This window comes from Vulpes lagopus, chromosome 15, assembly GCF_018345385.1.
Source record: "Vulpes lagopus strain Blue_001 chromosome 15, ASM1834538v1, whole genome shotgun sequence".
NCBI classification, from domain to species: Eukaryota; Metazoa; Chordata; class Mammalia; order Carnivora; family Canidae; genus Vulpes; species Vulpes lagopus.
In genome coordinates, this window is record NC_054838.1 from 48345510 (window position 1) to 48367060 (window position 21551).

General features: G+C 33.2%; 1 protein-coding gene across 1 annotated transcript in view; it reads left to right on the top strand.

The window, feature by feature from the left end:
- Positions 1-21551, top strand: part of CNTN5 (contactin 5) — a 497758-nt gene that overhangs the window by 217348 nt on the left and 258859 nt on the right. Inside the window, exons 9-11 of the mRNA XM_041729931.1 lie at positions 10100-10236; positions 12068-12197; positions 13043-13193. Of these exons, the coding sequence (XP_041585865.1) occupies positions 10100-10236; positions 12068-12197; positions 13043-13193 (418 nt within the window). The remainder of the gene's footprint in view (positions 1-10099; positions 10237-12067; positions 12198-13042; positions 13194-21551) is intronic.

The following is a 21551-nucleotide window of genomic DNA, read 5'->3' on the forward strand; positions in this document are numbered from 1 at the left end:
AAAATGAATGGGGAATTATCAGGTTCTTTGTACAGCAGAGAGTTAATATACTTAAAAATGAGATGTTTTCCTGGAACAAAAGCCATTCTCTGATAAGTCAAATATCTTGTAACCTTCATTAATTTATTCTCTCCTTTGGCCTGAGTCAGGAGTTACATGAACCAAATCCTGCCCAGCAGTCACTTTTTTATAAATAAAATTTATTGGAACACAGCCACACCTACTTTTTTACATATTGTCTGTCAGCTATTGCACTGAAATGCAGAATGAAGTAGCTGAGACAGAATTAAGTGGATGATTTGCAAAGCCTGAAATATTTGCTATTTGGTCCTTTATAGAAAAAAAATTTGCTGACCCCTGGCCTAAATTAATACATCTATATGATAAATAACCTCTACAGCACACAAACATTTATGTTGTCCAAAATTCCAAGGAGCCAAAAAGGTTGTGTGTAAGAATTGGGAAAATCTACTTGGGAAAATATCTACTATCTCATCTTTACTTCTAAGGATCATAAATTGTATCTACTTTTCACATTTGTTTATAAGATATATATTAGGCATAATAGGCAAGTGATAGCATTCTTATTTCCTAGATGGGGATACTCAAAAAAAGAAGAAGAAGAAGAGAAATACTATGATCAGAGCATCCATATAAGAAAATTCAGATTCTTTCAATATCAAGTTATCCAAATTGCATATTTGGTTAAATCCACCAACAACTACAACTGTCACTGTATCTCAAGATCAGCTCTCCTAAAAAGCCTAACATCCTTCAAAGGAACCCTTAAAGCATAGTTTGAAATATTAATATCTGAATTCAGCTTGGTTTTTCTTTCCTTATCTCTAATAACTCCTTTAGGATTTCAGCCATCCAACCTTACTGAATATACCATGCACATTTCATTCATGCATTTATTCAATTAATGTGTATTAAGTGCCTATTATTGCTCTATATAATAGCAGTAGAGCTTTCAAGGAAGTCCTGGTCCATTGGATTAGATGACAAACAACCCCACCTTAGAGTAGAACATGCTGTCTGCTGTGATAAAGGAATGTGCAAAAGATTATGGGAACAGAGTCTACTGCATTCTACTGGGATGATTCAGGGAAAGCTTTCCAAAGGATTTCCTCAAACCTTTCTCTAAAGGCTACACAGGGGAAAATATTCTGAGAAAAAGACACAAAGTCGTTTAGAAGTTTGTAAGATTGAAATACTACATTGGTTTGTTTATTTTAGGCCATGGGTATTATAGTTTGAGGAAACTCACAAACTGTTCATGATTTCTTATTATCATTAACCCATAGGAAAAAATCATTGCTTCTGCACTCCAGTGAACAACAATTAACATTCAGATCATATGTTTGATTTGACTTGAATCATATCGGTAACATTCCTATCATATCTGTTTATCCTCAAAAGTCTGAAATGATACTAGTTTCTCTATAGATGAAAAGCTGATACTGAAAGACAAATGTTCCACCAGAACCACAAAAAAAAAAAAAAAAAAAAAAAAAAAAAAAAAAAAAAACCACGACTGCCTGTTACTCGTAAGGCTATTTGAGAAAAGTTCCAAATCTTTCTGTGAGATGAAAAATGGCCCACACCTAAATTATAATTAGATTTATAGTTTGAGACAGAAGCTCCTATATGACACTACTCTACTTTTACTTCTCCCCATTCCAGCTACATGATTCATAGCAGTAATGATTATTTCCAAGAAAATAGGGGAAAAAATTGATTTCACTCAATATTACTGATTTACTTTAAGAGAGTATGCTACTAAGAAGTAAGTGTGGGATCTCCTTGTCACACACAATTAGATGTACACAGTAGGCCAACCAGGAAGGACAAACCTGCCCAACGCATGCATCATTTTGGATAGAAAATAATCAAGATTGTAGACTAGTAAAAGAAACTGCCAGCTTGCCACTCTGCTATATATTTTGGACAATTCGGGAAAGTATCTGAAAGAATTTGGCCTTTCATTGCAGCCCATTTTTTAGGGTAGTTTTCTACTCTGCTCTTGATCTTGCCTGGATGGTCCCAGCTTATGTCTGTAGCACTGAGACAATTACAACAAGACCTATTTCACTTCCAGAAGTATCTTGATTATTACAAATCTACCCAATTTGTACTTTTAAACCTGTTGCCTTTGACATGATGGCATTTCTCCTTACCCATCAAACTCTAGAAAGTAGAAAGAATCTTGGCTAGCATTTCCACTTGGCAGTTAATAAAGAGCATAATGCATGAATATTGCACTGTATACACAGTTTGTATTTGGAATGTTCTCCTTCCAGAAGAATGGATATCTGTTGGACGATCTATAGCCTGAGCTTCACATATTGGTATAAGTAGAGGCTGACACTTTTTACCCAAATGATCAATATTCACAGAGTACTGAAAACATAAGGTTTTTCCTGTGGCTCACATTCCTCTGTAAAGAGTAATTATGGGAATATTTTACATGTTCAGTTAGATGTTAGATTCAATGGATGAACCAAGGATCCAAGGCAACCTTTCTAGTCTCATATTTCTTTTTATCAAATCATTACAAAGTATGTAGTAGTATAGGTTGTAGGCATAAATTTAAACCACATATTTTATTATTTATAATTCAGAATCTACATTATAAACATAACAAACAACACAACATAAAGCAGTCCATGGTAGTAAAATAATAAAAATTAAGATAAACTTATATATCTTATTTAACCAATACATTTAAATAACAATATTCATAAAAAAGAAAAAAAAATTTAAACCAAAAGTAATTTTAGGGGCACCTGGGTGGCTCAGTTGGTTAAAACTCCAACTCTTGATTTCAGCTCAGATCATGATCTCATGGTCCAGAGATTGAGCCCCAAGATGTGGGGCTCCACACTCAGGAGGATGTCTGCTTCTCTCCCTCTCTCTTTCTCTTCCTCTGCCCCTCACCCTCATGTGGCTGGTTCACATGTTCTCTTGTTGTCACTTAAATAAATAATAAATAATAAATAAATAAATAAATAAATCTTTAAAAAAACCTCTGAATTTTATTAATAATTGAAACTTTAAAAAGTTTTAAAAACTTTTAAAAAACTGCATATTTATTCTATTAAGTAAATAGTCTTTTGTTTATAATATATGGTAGCTTTATAGATGAAATAATTTCTTTGATTATTTCTGTCCCTTCTAGTTTCTGATGATTAATCAAAGACTTCATTTTATCTAGCCACACAAAATTTTTAGTCTGTATATTTCCAATATAAATGAAAAGAAAGACTAAAAACATATAAGGAATAAAGAAGTAAGGAAGAAAGAAGGAAAAAAGAAAGGAATGAAGATCACACAATTTTAAGCAATTTTATATATAAGGACCTCTCAAGAAGGTACTTTGTGTACAGAAAAATATTACATAAAGCTGTGTTATCTATGAGTTTAAATATATGTCATATGCCCCACCAACTAATAATTTGTTATCCTGTAGAGTAAGAATACTGTCACTCTGATCACTGAAATATTTATATTGACAATGTAGATGAGAAATATATCAGTATTAAAATATAGCAGCAATGTCCACAATAGCCAAACTGTGGAAGGAGCCTCGGTGTCCATCGAAAGATGAATGGATAAAGAAGATGTGGTCTCTGTATACAATGGAATATTCCTCAGCCATTAGAAACGACAAATACCCACCATTTGCTTCGACGTGGATGGAACTGGAGGGTATTATGCCGAGTGAAATTAGTCAGTCGGAGAAGGACAAACATTACATGTTCTCATTCATTTGGGGGAATATAAATAATAGTAAAGGGAATAGAAGGGAAGGGAGAAGAAATGGGTAGGAAATATCAGAAAGGGAGACAGAACATAAAGACTCCTAACTCTGGGAAACGAACTAGGGGTGGTGGAAGGGGAGGAGGGCGGGGGGTGGGGTGAATGGGTGACGGGCACTGAGGGGGGCACTTGACGGGATGAGCACTGGGTGTTTTTCTGTATGTTGGCAAATTGAACACCAATAAAAAATAAATTTGTTATTTAAAAAAAATAAAATATACCTATAACCAAGATGCTTAAAAGAAATTAACATTGCATTATACTAAATATCCAATAAGGAACATAGTTTTATTTTCATTGCAATGTAGTGTTATAGATATTCTTATTTTTGTAAAATCTCTGGTGTTTACCCTCACAAATTTTAATGCCTTCCAATGTCTGCAATTTGATTATAAATGCTTTTAATTGATTATAATAGCTTTTCCAAGACAAAGACTATTTTTTTTCCTATTTTTCCCATAACTAAGCATTATGTTTAGCACACAGTGGGTAATTTTTATAATTGTCTGCTATAAGGATTAATGCTTAGATAGACCATTCTTAGATAGACACCATTCTTCAAGGAACACAGTAAAGATTATATGGAAGTCAGGTAACCCACAGCATACTCTGTGATGCCAGCAGCACACAAGAGACACTGGGCCCAGCAAGCCTTTGGCCACCTCCAGGGAGTCTGAGGCCCCAGCCTCATGATAGATGCTACTCTGCTGGACTGACTGTTTTCTATAGAGCTACTAGGAGGCTGGCCCTGGGCCATGGATGGAATAAGAGAAGACAGGCCTGCTTCCCTGTGGGTGAATACAGAGGCCCTTGGCTGAAGAAAGCCTCAGGCTGTCCTTGTCCACCTCTGACCCAGAATGTAATACTGTGCTTGGATATGTAGAGGACATTATCATGGATGACAGATGAGTTCCAATTATTTCAAATTTCATGAACTAGTACTACCAGGAGTTTGAAGACACAGGAAAGAATAAAATCACCTAAATGCCCATTTTCAAAGAATCTATTTCTTTGGTAGAAAGGTATCTTGAAGAACAACTACTGAAGCAGATTCTTGGATTTCAAATGGTGGCTTTCACAACAACTTTACAGCACCATAAAATGAAGTGGCTACATGCCACTCACATTTATGGATTTTCTGGCTTTTAAAGAAATGTTTCAGGACTATAGAACCTTAAAAGAAGGAAAGGAATTGGGTTTAAGCAACTGTTTAGTGGTGGCTTTGTTTTGTAAATCATTTTCTACAACAGTTTCTCAGAAAGATCTTCAGCACTAGGTCCAACCTCCAGGCAATGAGATCTTGCCTGGGGTTGACCAAAGACTGGCAGAAGTTTTGGCTAATGTGATAGAAGAATTACATCTTGGAAAGTCTGACTTTATTCTGCAACTCTTCCTTAATGTTAAGTATTGATGGGTCAAAAGATAATCACTTGACCCTCCTGAGACCTGAGTGTTTCTCCTGAAGCACTTTCTGTGTTCAGAAACTTATAGCCTCTTCCCTGAGTAGACCCCTTTCTTAGACACCTTGGAGTCAGGCTCCTCTGGAACAACCTCAAATCCAGCATTCCATCCAGGCCCCTTCCCCAGCATAAAATGTTGATATGTCAGCATTTGGAAGAACCCACTATCTCCAACTGTCTTTGGCCAGCAAGCTCTGCATATCCCAACCTGGCTTTTTGTGCACTCACAGCTTTCAGTTTCAGGCTTGTGGTCTCAAAGAAATTTTTGACTATTTGGGAGTATTTATCTAGGGTGTTACTTAAGCCAGCTGCCCCTGGTGAGATTTCTGAAGCATCTTCTATCACAGCTAGTCTTGGCTCTAGGAGTCAAATGAGAGCGCTGTCCTTTACCTAAAGCCAGTTGAGTGAAAATAAACTCCTAGTCTTACATTTGTATCTTTGAATTACTGTGTCTGCTGGTTTCATTGTTTCTAGAATTCTCTTTTAAGAAACTTGGAGGATACCTGGGTGGCTCAGTTGGTTAAGCAATGGATTCTTGATTTCAGTTCAGGTCATGATCTTAAAGGTGAGATCAAGTCCTGTGTTGAGTTCCTCCTTGAGAGTGGAGTCTGCTTAAGATTCTCCATCTGCCCCTCCTCACTCACACTCTCCTTCTCTCAAAAATGAATTAATTTTAAAAAAAGATTTTTTGGAAAAAAATATTTTTATAGATGAATAATCAGGCTAACCTAGTAAATATAATATTGGAATTTCTACAATTACTGACTTAAAGATTATAGTATTATGTGCTATGTGCTTTTTAGCTGTTAGTACTTTGAAAGCAAAAATGCTTTCTATGTTGGTGTTCCTATTTCACTGGGACTCATGAATGTATGTGTATGCTGCACTAAAAGCATAGTCCAGGATAAAATCTTTCCCTTTCTTATGTTGCATTTCCACAGGTTTGTTAAAACCCTTTCTGTATAAGTCAGTTCACTAGGTTTTCTGTTGGGTAAGGGTTCTGCAGTTCCTTCGTCTGTCAAAATCTTCCTTCCACTAGTCTAGCTCAGCACTAGTAGGAAAGAACAAACAGCTTTACTATTCATCTGTCTACTTTGATTTAGTACAATGTTTGATAGAACATTACTGACCAGAAAACATGGTTGTCACGTGTCTAAAAAAGAAAGAAAAAAAGTAATAGTTCAATTCCCAATGTATAACATATATGTATACACATACATAATTACATATATACTTATATATATGTAAAATAAGCCTCTGTACTGACTTTTCACTTGACTCTTATAGTTTTAAAGAATGAGCTATAGTCTAAGTGTGTTTCTGTGCTGATGTGCTTATTAGATACATTTCCACCATGAAAAATAAATGAAGAAATGAAAGAGAGGAGAGATTAAAGGACTAATGAATAGGCAACAAATAGTTGCCAAGAACTTGTTTTAGAAGCTACTCTAACTACTAGGTACTTTACATGCATTAACTTATAATAACCCGGGATACCCGGGTGGCTCAGCAGTTGAACATCTGCCTTTTGCTCAGGGCATGATCCCAGGACTCCAGGATCCGGGACTCATCAGGCTTCCTCCATGGAGCCTGCTTCTCCCTCTGCCTATGTCTCTGCCTCTCTCTCTCTCTCTCATGAATAAATAAATTAAATCTTAAAAAAAAACATAATAACCCTTAGAAATTAATATTTCTGCTTGACAGATGGGGAAACCAAGGTCTAGAAAGGTCAAGGAGCTTATTACTATATGTCCCATTAATAATAAGCTATAAAAGCAGATTACATTAGAACTGCAATGACACCAGAATTTGACCCTCAACTATAAGGAGGTCACTGATACTATCTCTCAGTGAGATATTGAGGAGCTGAGCTAAGGCATGGGTTGGATGGAGAATATTAGTTGCTGTTAACTTATCTATATTGATATTAGAAAAAAAATCCTCACCATTAGTTCTCATTCTTTTTTTCTTTTCTTTTACCCCTTATAATGGTGGCCTAACAAAAAGATAAAGAAGTTACTAGGGTTTTTTGTTGTTGTTATTTGTTTAATTCCAGGGGCAGTATAATAGGACATTTTTATTTGTAGAATTGTTGGTAGAGTGAATTTAAGCATTTTAATTACATGTCTATCTCATCTATTAGATTTTGAGCTGACAACAAACAGACATTGTAACACACTGAAGAAGACAAGAAAGCAGAAATTATTTCTTCTTAATTTCATTCATCACTTGTTGGTTCCTATGACAAATTCATGTTGGAATCAGGACTCTAAATTAGGGAAATTTTATAGAATTATCCAAATTATGTTTGAAGAATTATTATTTTTATTTCTAATTATTTTCCCAAATGACACAATCTGTTTTTATTTTAATAATTCTTTTATTCCTAATTTTTTTTTAGTAACTTTTTAAGATCTCTTTTCAACTCCCATAAGCTGCATCTACCAGCATGAGTTGTAGCACATTGAGAGACATATCAAATATAGTTACCCTAAAATAATAATATAACTAACCAGTATCCTTTAATTAATTTTATATGTGGAACAGTGTTATGTTCTAAAACAAATGTACATGTCATGTCAACTTTGCTCCTCATGATGTTCCTATCTACATGAGCATCTCAAATCATCAACCACTGAAAAATCCAATAGCAGTTTAAGTCAGCAACAGGAGTAATAAGCTACAATATGATTATTTTCCAAGAGACTAAGAAGTAAACATGTCCAAAGAAGGTGCCGATGACTTCCTTTGGAGTTTAGGGTTAATAAACCTTACATAATTTAGACTAAACTTTAAATTATTAGTAGAATTAAAAGAGACAAGAGAAGTAGAACATTCTGCATGGATTTAAAACTTTGAAGGAAAAAATAAAACTTTGAAGAAGATAGATGAAGGGTGTGCTTGGGAAACAGCACATTTGTATACTTGGATTACAAGGATCATGAGTAATATGAAGTAGACTGGCAAAGTAAAACGGGAGAGCATGCAGAAAGTCCTAATAATAAAGTAGAGTTTAATATTGCTTTTGTATTTTACCATTCCTATCAGTATTTTTTGTATATATGACAGATAATATAGATAACTATAAAGGGAATGATTTTAGAAGCCAGGCACAAAAGTCAGAATTAATATTTGAAGCTCACTGTGGTTAAGATTTTTGCTTGACAGCTCATAGGCTTAAAGTTGAATCTCAGAGTGTGTTCAAAGGTCTACGGATTCTGACTACACCAAACTAAGGCTCCTTAAAAACCAGACTATATTGCCTAGAAGACCAATGAGCTACTGAAAACAAAATTCCCATTTAGAGACCAGTAGAAGCCAAAACACAGTAGGAATGCAACAAATGCTTCCAACTCATTTTTTAATATGCCCAAGTGGAATAAGAGAATTATATGCTGCCTGGAGTCAGAAATACCTGACTTTGAACATGATTACTATCCCTTGTTAATTGTATAACCTTGGGTAAATTTTTTTAACCTCTCTGAACCAAAGTTTCCCGATTCATAAAAGTAAGTATGTTTGTTCTCATCAATGTTATAGGAATTAATTGATAATATAGTTCAGTGTTTAAGACTAGCATTTAATAAATGAAAATTCTTTTTCTCTTGCTCCTTCTCCTCGCTTCTAAACTTGTTAGGTTTTGGACATCCATTGTGCCTTTAGACCCACTTTATAGTGTTCATATGCAGGTTCGTTCAGTACATCTTCTTTCTTGTGCTATCATATCCTATGGCACTGACTATATTTCCTCTACCACAGTATAAAGAAAAAAATGTAAGTCATAGATGCTCCTATATCCCTGATAACCTCTAAGACTAAGAAAGGATTAAGTAGTATGAGGTGAATGAATCAATGATCAAAGTTCTCACTATCACAAAATAAAATGTTATTGGTTTTTTTTTTTTAGATTTTTATTTTATTTGTTCATAAGAGACACAAAGAAAGAGGCACAGACACAGGCAGAGGGAGAAGCAGGCTCCATGTGGGAACCCTGATGCAGGATTCAATCTTAGGACCTGGGGATCATGACCTGATCCAAAGGCAGATACTCAACTACTAAGCCAATCAGGTGTCCCTAAAATGTTATAGGAGAGAAAGAGAAACATTATTCAGTTCAACATTTTTTCATAGTTATTGTTTCAGTTGTTATAAACAGAGTATTTTTGGACAAATAGTCACTTGTTTTCAGTATTTTTTTTTAAAGTTAGCCAATAAAGACTATTCTGTATCGTATAGATTTTAAACAGTTATATCTTTCTTGATAAAGTAATTTTTCTGTTGTAATTTTGAAAACTTTTTTAAAGTTTTTGAAAAATGCTAGTAAATATAGAAAAATTTTACACCAACTGAAACTTGAATTTACAAATTATTTTCCCTGTACCATTCAAGTTCTTTTAGGAAAAACAAAAATAAAAAAACAAAGCAGCTATTCAGTAAATAGACATGTTGTATTATTTCAACTTGTGCAAATTCTGCCCCAATACCTGGGAAAAAATGATATCTCTAAGTACCTGATTTCCTACTGTACACGTTCTGATTACTTGGGGATAATATAGACACTTGCTGTAAATTTGATAAAACAGTAAGATATACTGACCTAGCTTACAAAAAGTGTTTTAAATTGTCAAGAATTCTCATTGCTTTATCTTTTTACACAGGAAACAGAGTTCTTTGTGAAATGCAATGCTATGCTTCTTCCAAATACAATTATGAGAATTGATCATTTTTAATGCAAGGAATACTTCCATATAAATTTTGAATTTGGTAGAGTGTTTGAAAAATGAAATCACCTTTCTTTAATGCTTAAACTCTTACAGCTTATCCACACTGGGTGGAAAAACTGAATGACACTCAGTTGGACAGTGGGAGCCCTCTTCAATGGGAATGTAAAGCTACTGGAAAACCCCGACCCACATACCGTTGGCTGAAGAATGGAGTGCCTCTCCTGCCTCAGGTACTGTTGGTAACTGTTAATCTGTTCTTGTGTAATTTTAACCAGATTTCACACAGGACAAACTATCCTCTTTTTGTCTTATGGGAAGTCATTTCTTATTTATGTCTTCTAGTATATTTGAAGTAAGAACTATAACAGATACATAAAATTCTTAATTACCTCATTACTTTTTTGAGTAACGTTGTTTCTTTAAATTTTATTCAATCTTAAAAACTCATAAAAAAATATCAATTACTAAAAAAAAATTTAAAAAAATAAAAAAAATAAAAAATATCAATTACTATCATAGATTCATTGCTATATCCAGCTGACTTTTCAATATCATTTAGCTGGTTACTGTCATCTTGCAGATGGCCCAAGTAGTAAAGTGACTTGCCCAAGATCACATTTCTAGTGAGAGATGAGACCATACTAGAATCCTAGCCTTCTGTATCTTAGACATGTTTTTCTTTGACAACCTACTTAACAAGATTTAGAAGACTTAAATATATTTTTAGTAAATCTACTGCATGTTTTTGAAATCAATTACTATTTCATTTTAGAATAATGGTAATAATTTTAGCTAATTCCCTTGTTGTGGCCTTTGCAGGAAGGAGAGAAAAGAGAGAATGGTTCACTATTTATGGCCAAAATGGAGGGATGTTATATAAAGTTAAAATTTTAAACACAAGGTCCTGCCACTACCCAAAGGTCTCTTATCTGCCATTTACCTTCTTGGGCTTCAGTTTGCTCCTTTGTAAAAGAAGAGATTGGATCAGATTATCCCTATAATCCCATCTAGCTCCAACGTTCCCTTATTACAAAACCAGACAAGTCAAACAATACACAAATACACAAAAGAAATACACACATACAAAAACTATAGAGCCATTAAAGAAAATTGAGGGTGTGAGACTCCTGAGACATTGATTCATTGTCCCTTTCCCTCTAATTTCCTAGGAATATCTTGAGAAAGGAATACACTGGTCATATTTTCTACTTCCCATGTCCAATTAAATTCTACTGGCAGATAATACTTCTGCAAATTGAATAGGCTTATTTTGAAAATTATGTAAAATTACTTGGCATCTCTGTTGATAGGTAAAGCACCGCTCACTAAAATTAAAAGAACGATTGCTTGGCATTAAGTAGACAAGGCATCTGGTTGTTTAATAACATTTTAAATTTCAAATTTGTTTTTGAAATGTGCTCTTGGCTTCACTTGACCTCAATTTGCACATGCATAGTTTTTTTGACTTCTCTATTAAATTTTATCCAAAAATGAAGTTAATATGTTTGATATTAATATTAAACATAGTTAATAATTTTATACAGATTCCAGTTAGTAGGCAGTTTTTTCTAAATTTGTTGGGAGGTGAGAAAAAGGCAAACTTCTGACCAGATTAATATAGTAACGGGATTCTTGTTTTGAGTTGGGTTATTTTTAACTTTGATCCCACTTGTCTATAGTCACAATTATTACCAAATGCCACATGTGAACCTCCTCTTCTTCTGTAAAATGAATTCAAATAAAAGTTTCATCTGCTGATTATACTTCACAAACTGAGCAAGCATACTAAACAAAAGCTTCTCAGTATAAAAACAAAACTAAAACTCATAAGAATAACTACAGGAAAATATAGTTATAATATCTTTTCTGACCAAGAAATAATTATAATTTACAAAAGGTATTTTATCATAAAATAATGAACAGTAAATTTGTATTGCTAAGTTGTCAAATAATGCTCAACTGCATTCATTGGAGGCTTTTGGCCCTTGGTCTAAGAGAGAATAACTGCAAAATCTGTATGATTTATTCACTTTCTATACCTACTTTTTTATTTTATTACAGAATAGGATTGAGATGGTTAATGGAGTATTGATGATCCACAATGTGAATCAATCAGATGCTGGAATGTATCAGTGTTTGGCCGAGAATAAATATGGAGCCATTTATGCCAGTGCTGAGCTGAAGATTCTAGGTATACAATTTCTAAGCAGATAAATAGGAAGAATGTGTAGCTTCTTTTCATGCTATAATTCTTACTATACTAAAGCTTTATAATAACCTATTTTATGACTTGAAATACTGTGTTTTGCTGATACATGTTTTTTAAGCTTAAGGGGACAAGTTTACATTGTATACAGTTTTTCCCTTAACTTTTCCTTATAAGGTCTTTCTAACTTTAGTTTTAATAGGTTTATACAATATCTTTTCTATGATATGTAAAAATCACCTAAGCAATATATGTTAAGTTTCAAAAAAGAATATGTTGAGGGCAGGGGATCATAATGTACATTTCCAGCAGCCCTTCCATGTTCCCATAACAATGCTTAATATTTACTCATGAAGCTCTTACCTGAGAGTAGGCAAAACAACACTCCAAGGTAAAGACAACAATCCAAGGTAAAGCACTTTCTCATCATAGGATATCAACCATTATCATCATCCTTATAAGAAAAGGACAGCTTTTCTGAGGCTAAAGGAAAGCCCCAAATAGATGTTTTTGACCAGCCCTTTTATCTTCTGCTCAAGGTGCTCATTAGTCTTTTACAAGTAAAATTGATAATCATTTTTAAATTATGTCATATTTTGAAACAACCTTTGTCTATGGGCCCCACAGCATAGAAACCATTACCTGCTAATTAAAGCAGCCAATAAGATATCAATTAATTAGTTTCAAATTTTGAGTTAGTGCCTTTCACATGTGTAGATTCCTGTGATTTTATTAGAAATGTATCCTACAAGAGTGCAAAATCTTGATGAATCATCTATTAAAGGTTATTGCCATTGCTTCTGGTAGAATTAACATTTTCGTTTTCATAGCCTCAGCTCCTACTTTTGCACTGAATCAACTGAAGAAAACAATAATTGTTACCAAAGGCCAAGAAGTCGTCATAGAGTGCAAACCTCAAGGCTCTCCAAAACCAACCATCTCTTGGAAGAAGGGAGATAAAGCAGTGAGAGAGAATAAAAGGTTAGAGGTCTATTTCATAATTCAAACTCATAAAATCAAACTTTTTGAAGTTGCAGATGATACAGAGTATACAAGAAAGAGTTTGCAGTATTTTGAATATTTCATGAACAGATTAAAATATGATTTTGTCTATATAGTGACTGAAAAGAACCCAAAGTTCTATCTCAATCAATATGGTCAGACTTCTTTGCCTCCATGGTGTTTTAGCACCAATGGGAATTTCACCAGGTTATGAAGAAAAAAACACATTCATTAAGCTAGTTATTTTTTATTTCATCTTGAATCTGCTGATTTGGAAATTCACAAGTTATCTATAAGTTTTAAAGTTTCTGTTATTGTTTTAAGGTTAATATTTTAAAATGATATAAGCATGGATCTTTTGGATAATGACTTTATGGCAGAATACTTTCAAGTGAGATTTGTGTCTGGGTTTGCTGGGGTTTCTTCAGTCTTGTTTAGGCAAAATAATATAGAGTTACTTTAGTTGCCATAGGCAAATTAAAAATATGCAGAGGAATATTTAATGTGTAAAGATTTGTTTTTAGTAAACAAAGCCAAAGGACATCATAGGAGTACAAATGGGGAAAAATTATGAGAGAGTCAAATCATCATAGGACTATGTATGCCAAATTCAAAAGCCCAAGCTCTACTAATCATTAACATATTGGCATTGCAAATGGTGATTCAACGTTGACAAAATAATATCTTCCATCATGTTGAAATAATAAGGTTGCATAGGTCATTTTAAAAGTTTGTTTTTCATTTGCTATAAGGATAAGGAGTTTATGTCTTATTTTATGTCTGTCTGGATCTAAGTTATCATACAGTATAAGATAATATAAGCCAGGAGTCCATTTGAATAATTCTTTAAGTAATTTGGGAATATTTTGAAATATTTGAAAATTTTCTTTAGAAATTTTTTTTCTTTCCCATTCTAACCTGAGAAACACTGACTTAAATAACCCATTTCAGATTAAATAACTTACAGACTGATTGGGTTTAGTTCAGGCACAAGGATCTATTATGCCTGGAAAAGGTGACCACCTGGGATTGAAATGGGTTATGTTGGGTATTTTGTTTTGAAAGAAAATATCTTTGTTCCTTGGGGCAGGGGTCAGGGCAAAAATCACAAACTGTGAGATCAATATTATCTTATGATTGAATTGTATTTGGTTGAATTGCATATAGTAGAATTGAAATTTTTTTATATTGATGCTCATAGAAATTTAAACAAACAAATAAAAACAAAACCTGGCACATTCTTAAAGCAGAAGAGAATATTTTTGTATAATAAGATCAAATAATTTAAATTGATTATCATTTATTCTGAATGCACTAAAAATTTTTATATCATCAAAATATATTTGTCATATTGGTGCAAGCCACTACATCTGAAATGTGTTACTTTGTGTTGTTTGTAGGTGCCATGTGAGTCTTGTCCTATTTATTTCAGTTCACCATAGAATGTTCCTCAAAAAGTATTCATAGACATCTTATGATGAGCCTTAAAAATTAGGGAGCATCTCATTTGTCAAAGCAAATATATTGAGAGAGGAACGTATTATGAATTTTCTGTTGCAATAAATATAAACATACTAAACTTTTTTTTTCCATAAGTTGAAAAACAGTTTGTAAATTTTCCAGTTTTCTTGATTCCTTTTCTCCTCACTTCTGTCCCCCTCAGACTAGTGAGACAAATATACTACCTTCAAACTCAGATCACTCTATTTTCCAAAGGTCAAATTCTTCTGGTCAAAGTGCCATTCAGGAAGGAGGCTAAAATGTGAAATATTTGTATTTTTTAAGAGTTTATTTTTATTCATGAGAGACACACAGACAGAAAGGCAGACACACAGGCAGAGGGAGAAGCAGGCTCCATGCAGGGAGCCTGACGTGGGACTCGAACCTGGGTCTCCAGATTCACGCCCTGAGCCAAAGGCAGTGCTAAACCGCTGGGCCACCAGGGTTGCCCCAATATTTGTATTTTTATTTTTCAAGTAAAAGCAAGACTGGACCACATATAATCAGCATTTTGCCTACTCCAATCTGTATATTGTTTGTAAACTCTGATCTATATGTTAATGCTTGTAAACTGATTCAATTTAATAATTCCAGAGGAATCTTTACACTTAAGATCGACAGACACACTTGCAAAATATTGTTTCAAAATATTGTTTTTACCAATATACAATTTGTTACTTTATTGTGTAATACCCGGTTTTATGAATAATAAACTCTATTTAGATATAAAAATATTAAACATCCAAATATTAAAATAAGAGGCTAAGATTTAAACAATAGACAAATTCCATCAAGCAGTGTGAGAAGGCATATGTAGATATATGAAAAATCATGCATTATAAAAATATGAGTGGAAATTTGAAAATTAAAATTTAAAATGTACACATAAATTTTTTTAAAATAGAATATCAGTTACTTATGACACTTTATTTTTTAATAGAAATTTTTGTTCACTTCTCTCTGTTACAAAGCACACCAACTGATAAGAGTTGTGAATATAAATTTAAGTGGAAAAGGAAGTACTAAAAAACTGTTAAGGTTTTGAAAAGTTTGTGTCATGTATGTTTCACATTAGGAATACAAATTCAAATCATGGTTTATTTTCATGGAATACAAGTATATTTATCATTCATGTGACCTACATCAATTAGGTTTTCCACTCATCAACCTATAATAATTGAAAAAAATGTTAAATGAATTGGTCTTGTCTCTCATTCACAATTTTCAATTATTTTGAATTCATTTCAAATTAAAGATTGAAACAGCAAATGGCAATTTCCTATGTGGGCTATAGAGACTAGTATTATACTGGAAGAAAGGAGAAAAAATAACAACGTATTATAAAAGAAACATTCAAAGTGAAAAATACAGCACTTTAAAAAGCATAAAATTATGTGCAGAGCAATAGCACATTGTAATGAAAGATGTTAATTGCAGAAGTATGACATTTTATTATTTGAAAGCATGTCAGAAACTCAAATTAAAAAATAGAATTTAGGGCAGTCCGGGTGGCTCAGCAGTTTAGTGTCGCCTTCAGCCCAGGGCGTGATCCTGGAGACCCGGGATTGAGTCCCACGTCAGGCTCCCTGCATGGAGCCTGCTTCTCTTTCTGCCTGTGTCTCTGCCTCTCTCTCTCTCTCTCTCTGTGTGTGTGTGTTTCTCATGAATAAATAAATAAAATCTTTAAAAATAAATAAATAAAATAAAAATAAAAAATAGAATTTAAACCTATGCTCAACTGCAATTTAACTCTAAACTGTAAATGCAATGTTATAACAACAATATTATAACAACTAAAAGTTAACAATTGATTATTTGTTTTATCAACAGAATACCAAAGGTCATATTGATTTCTCTTTTTCTGCCAAATTTTTATTGAATCTTTCAAATTTTGTTTTTTTTTTGTTTGTTTTGGAAGGGGATCTTCTTTGTCTTTTTTTTCTTTTTTATATTTATCTGCTCTACTAAAGAAATACATAAATCATTATCTTAAAATTTAAAATTTGATGAGTAGTAACTAGAACATGATATGAATTTTAGAAGAACTCTGATTAACAAAGAAGTTGCCAATAAAAAACAAAGAAGTTACCTACTTATATATTACAAAATATTTCATTCATTTTGTTTTGAATGATGCAAATAAAGAATATATGAAAATAGGTTATATTAGAATTTGAGTTCTGTGTAGTTATTTCTTGTTTATATCACAGAATGTTCAATATGAACTGCTTCTCAAACAGTAAATCATATTAGTATTGATAATGATTATAACTGCTAATAAATCCATAGCGCTTATAATTTATGAAGCACTCTAACATTGTGGGTGACAGTATAACTCAATGTATAAAGCAAGACTCAGTTGCCCTGACTATCCTGTAGACTATGAGGTTTTCTTACTTATAAAATTATTTCCTTACTTATAAAATTTGAATTCAAAAGAATAACCACATTGAATTGTGAGACTTGAAATAAATTTTGTAAAGTACCCTGTCTGATGTAATAAATGCTCAATGAATGTTATTTGTGATGATATTGATGTGCTGTTGCTGATGGTAGTGGTGGTGGTGATGATGATGGTATCATTCAAACTTTTGATTCTTTGAATACTAATGCATATTTCTGTTATCAGAAAGTTTGACCACTCCCCTTTCTTTCTCCAGTAATTAAGGGAATGGATTCTAAAGATTTGAGTTATTATCTGGGATTAAAGGAGTCTTTCCAGTCCTCCATGTGATAAATATGTTATTCCTTAATCTATGTCTTTAAATTGACATTATTTGTCCATCAGAGCCTCAAATCTACACATCATCATTCCTGGCATGGCCATTCTCATCAGCCTTTCCTACTCCTAGTCTGGTATCTCTCAGATAGTTTCTGATAGCAGACTGAACATTCAGTTGTTCCATAGTCTGCATTATAGGCCATGTGCAAATAGGTGAATACATGTGGAGAGTTAATGAAAACAGAGAAGCCTTTTAAAGATTTTTTTTTACTCTTTGTCTTTGTCTTTTATTTTTTCTTTTAAGGAAACTCCAGGTTTTGCCTCATCACTGTTAGAGATCATCAGCACACATCCATTTAGATTTATCAATCATGTCCTTTTTCATACTAAACTAATAAGCTCCAGGAGTACTAAGATGTGAAATGTTCCATGGAGATTTTTTCCTCTAGTATACTTTCATTCAAAATGTTCTGCTCATCAAACTCATATTGGATTTTCACTTCAGCTCATTATTTCCATTACTTGGCCATTAACTTTTGTTAAAACATAATCACCCAGAAGCACTCCAGCAGTGCACAAATATTAAGCCTTCATTATTACATGTTCATTTTCCTGTACTTTTTGTGGACAATCTTGGCTAAAATAAAGAATACATAGTTTTTGGTAAAGACACAGGTTTTTTGTTTTGTTTTATTTCCCTTCCATCTGCACATATATAAATTATTATGAAACGCCATGGAATATGCCATACATGTTTAAACATTACTTATAATTCTTGAAATACCAAACTGGTTTAAGAACCAGTTTTCATTTCTAGGCAGAGGGGGTTACCAATTATAGAGATAATAGACTATAATTCAAATGTCTCCTAAAGAAATCCTGCATCCAAAAAATAAAAAAATAAAAATTATCCTATGGAGGGACAGTATTATGGTGTAATTTTTCTTTTATGGGACTGTCCAAAGTCCTTTGTAATATCCCCATCCTCACCAAAGGAGCTTCAGAACAGTGAAATTTTCAACTTACTCATTTAACACATGCAGAAAATTGTCCTTGAAGTACCCATTAGTTGACTTCAAGTGAGAATTCATGTTGTGTTTATTTGGCAAAAATGATCAGGCTTACATACTGATTCACAGATATATGGAAAAATTTATATGTAGTGCATGTCCTAAAGGATATGGTTACTGAGGGGGAAATAGGGTATTATTTTTCTAAAGAAGAGGAATTCATAGGGATAATTCGGATCTTTTTTCTGTCCTTTTGTTTCCATCTACGTGCTGTGTTTGCTAATGAACAAGCTGTTTTGTTGTTTCCTCTGTGACAATATCTTTTGCATGTTAAGAACACAGAACAAAAAAAAAAAAAAAAAAAAAAAAAAAAAAAAAAAAGAACACAGAACAATGTAGGCCCTAGATAACTTGTTTTGAGGTTTGTTTTTGTTTTGTTTTGTTTGGGCTTTTCTTTTTTTGGTGTCTAAGAAATTGTATAATGAAAGAAAATGAGCATTCATATATCAATAATATGTCACTTCACTTCCTTTGTAAATTAAAATCTATGCTTTCAAGGGAAATAAAATGATCAAGATGACATTATTTATCTAAAGGAAGAGAAGATTGATAACTGACCTCACAATATTTATTTATTTATTTTTAATTTTTTTATTTATTTATGATAGTCACAGAGAAAGAGAGAGGCAGAGACACAGGCAGAGGGAGAAGCAGGCTCCATGCACCGGGAGCCGGATGTGGGACTCGATTCTGGGTCTCCAGGATCGCGCCCTGGGCCAAAGGCAGGCGCCAAACCGCTGCCAGGGATCCCCTCACAATATTTAATATCTATGAACTGCTTACAATATACAATGTGTTATCATTCAAGGATGATGACTTGCTGTTCCCTAGCTCCATCAAGTTTAAGGAGATGACAGAAAAGAAGAAAATGACCTCACATTCATTGTGGATGAAGTTAGGATGCTGACTTCTGGTTTCAATGAAAACTAATGGCAGAAACCTTTGCCTGATTAACCTTCACCACCTTCCCTTTAAAATGCTAGTAAAAATACAAAAAGGGGGAAATGCAGTCTAGCAGCACTAGAAATTATGAATATAGATAAATTATTGGACTCTGAGAGGGATCAGTCCTTCGAGTAAAAATGGGCTCAATTCAGAAATGATCAATAACTTGTTCAAGTCTAGACCTCTGAAACTCAGAAAAATCAGTAAGAACCAGTAGAGGGAATCTTTCAGTAACCTCCACTTTATTTCCCTCTGCTAAATTCAGTAATTGAGCCTCACTACCAAGCTTGGCTTGAAAACCTGCATTGCACAGAAACCGATTTTAAGGTGGCAAAACATTACTCTCCCTATTCTACTCTATCAACATTAAATTCAAAATAAATTTGGAGATTATGAATCCAGCATGGTGTGAGAGAAGACATAAGTCGTAGGATTTATGTGATTCATAAATAAACAATGATGTCAATAAGCAGTGATATAGTTGAAGAGTACTGAATATAGATGAAGAATATTGAAATTCATGGATTCTGGAAATCGTATAATTATATATACTGCTTTTAGCCAAAGAAGGATTACACACTGTTTCAAAATTTTCAGGAGTCACGTTACCTCTACATAAGATGTGAGAAGATGAGAAGGAACATTTTGCTTTAGTCTAGTTCAATTGCATTAGAGCTCTACTAACCTCTGAACATTTGATATGGGTTTGTTCAACTGACCAGTGCCAAGATTTATGTCCAAGGAAGAGACTCTGGGGCACTGACAGAAATAGCAAAGGGACATAAGGAAAACCAAAAACCATTTCCAACAAATAAAACCAGGTTGGTAAACATGGGGGCACAAAAGAGTATAAAGCACAGAGACTGTAAATATATTATAAGTTGTTTACAGGTTATCTCGAAGAAATGGATTATGTTCAATTGTAATTTTGTGCTTTTCTGTATTTTACAAGTTGTATATAATTATTGTATGTCATTGTACATATACAGTAGTATGTACAATGCAAATTATTATACTAATTTATATTAATTAGTATAAATACTAATTATTTATACCCTGTGCTTATAATCTGTAAGGAAAGTTAAGGTAAACATTAAAATTTGTAGAAGAAAAAAAAAAATAAAAAAAAAATAAAATTTGTAGAAGAAACTTTCTTAAGTTAAAATCACATATATTTCTAATCATAAAATTCAAATAATTTAGTTTTGATCTGAACATATGAAAAGATAAAAATACTAATCCATCCTGCTACATTTTTTCCATCTTCAAAGAGAGAAATTACTTGATTTTGAAAACAACTCAAACTCCTTGGCCTAGTCTTGTAGAGGTGTATTACAGAAGAATTGATGTAATTTGCCCTAGAGATTCCATTTTAATTCCATTCGAATATATCCTTCTCTTATTCTACCATTCTTTCAAACAGACAATTGACAAACCTTCACTCGGACAATTGACAAACCTTTACTCAACAGAAAATTAGATTTTCAAACTAATTGAAGTATATGGTTAACCATTCACCCTGGGTTTCTCTCTTTTCCTTCCTTCCTTCCTTCCTTCCTTCCTTCCTTCCTTCCTTCCTTCTTCTTTTTCTTTTAAACAATGCTGAATTTTAGGTCTTTAAAAAATCTCAAATAGCAAACATCCTAAATTACGCTTTTCATTCTCCTCCTTCTCCCTCCCTACATAAACCATGCCTTGCCATAAAACCAGAAGAATCTTTCCAAAGCACAGCTTCGACTGTGTCATCCTCCTGCTGAAACTACTGATCTGAATCTTTTATTGAATACATCCATAATCCATGAGTATACTTGAGGCTGTCCATATTTTTCCACATTTATTCATTAATTATCTAATAAATATAAGGTTGAAATGTGAATTATATGCCATTTTTTGTCTGTTAAAAATGAGTGAAAAACAAGAATTTCAAATGATTCTACCTAATATTTTAAGGACCTACATGTCATAATGCTTGGTGTAGGAATGGAGTTATGAATAAAACACACAAAGTATTACCAGCATGGATTTATTAACTATTCAGCTATCTTTCTCTCTGCATGTGTCTGTCTCTACCCAATTCTGTCCTCTCCACAAAAAAATCCT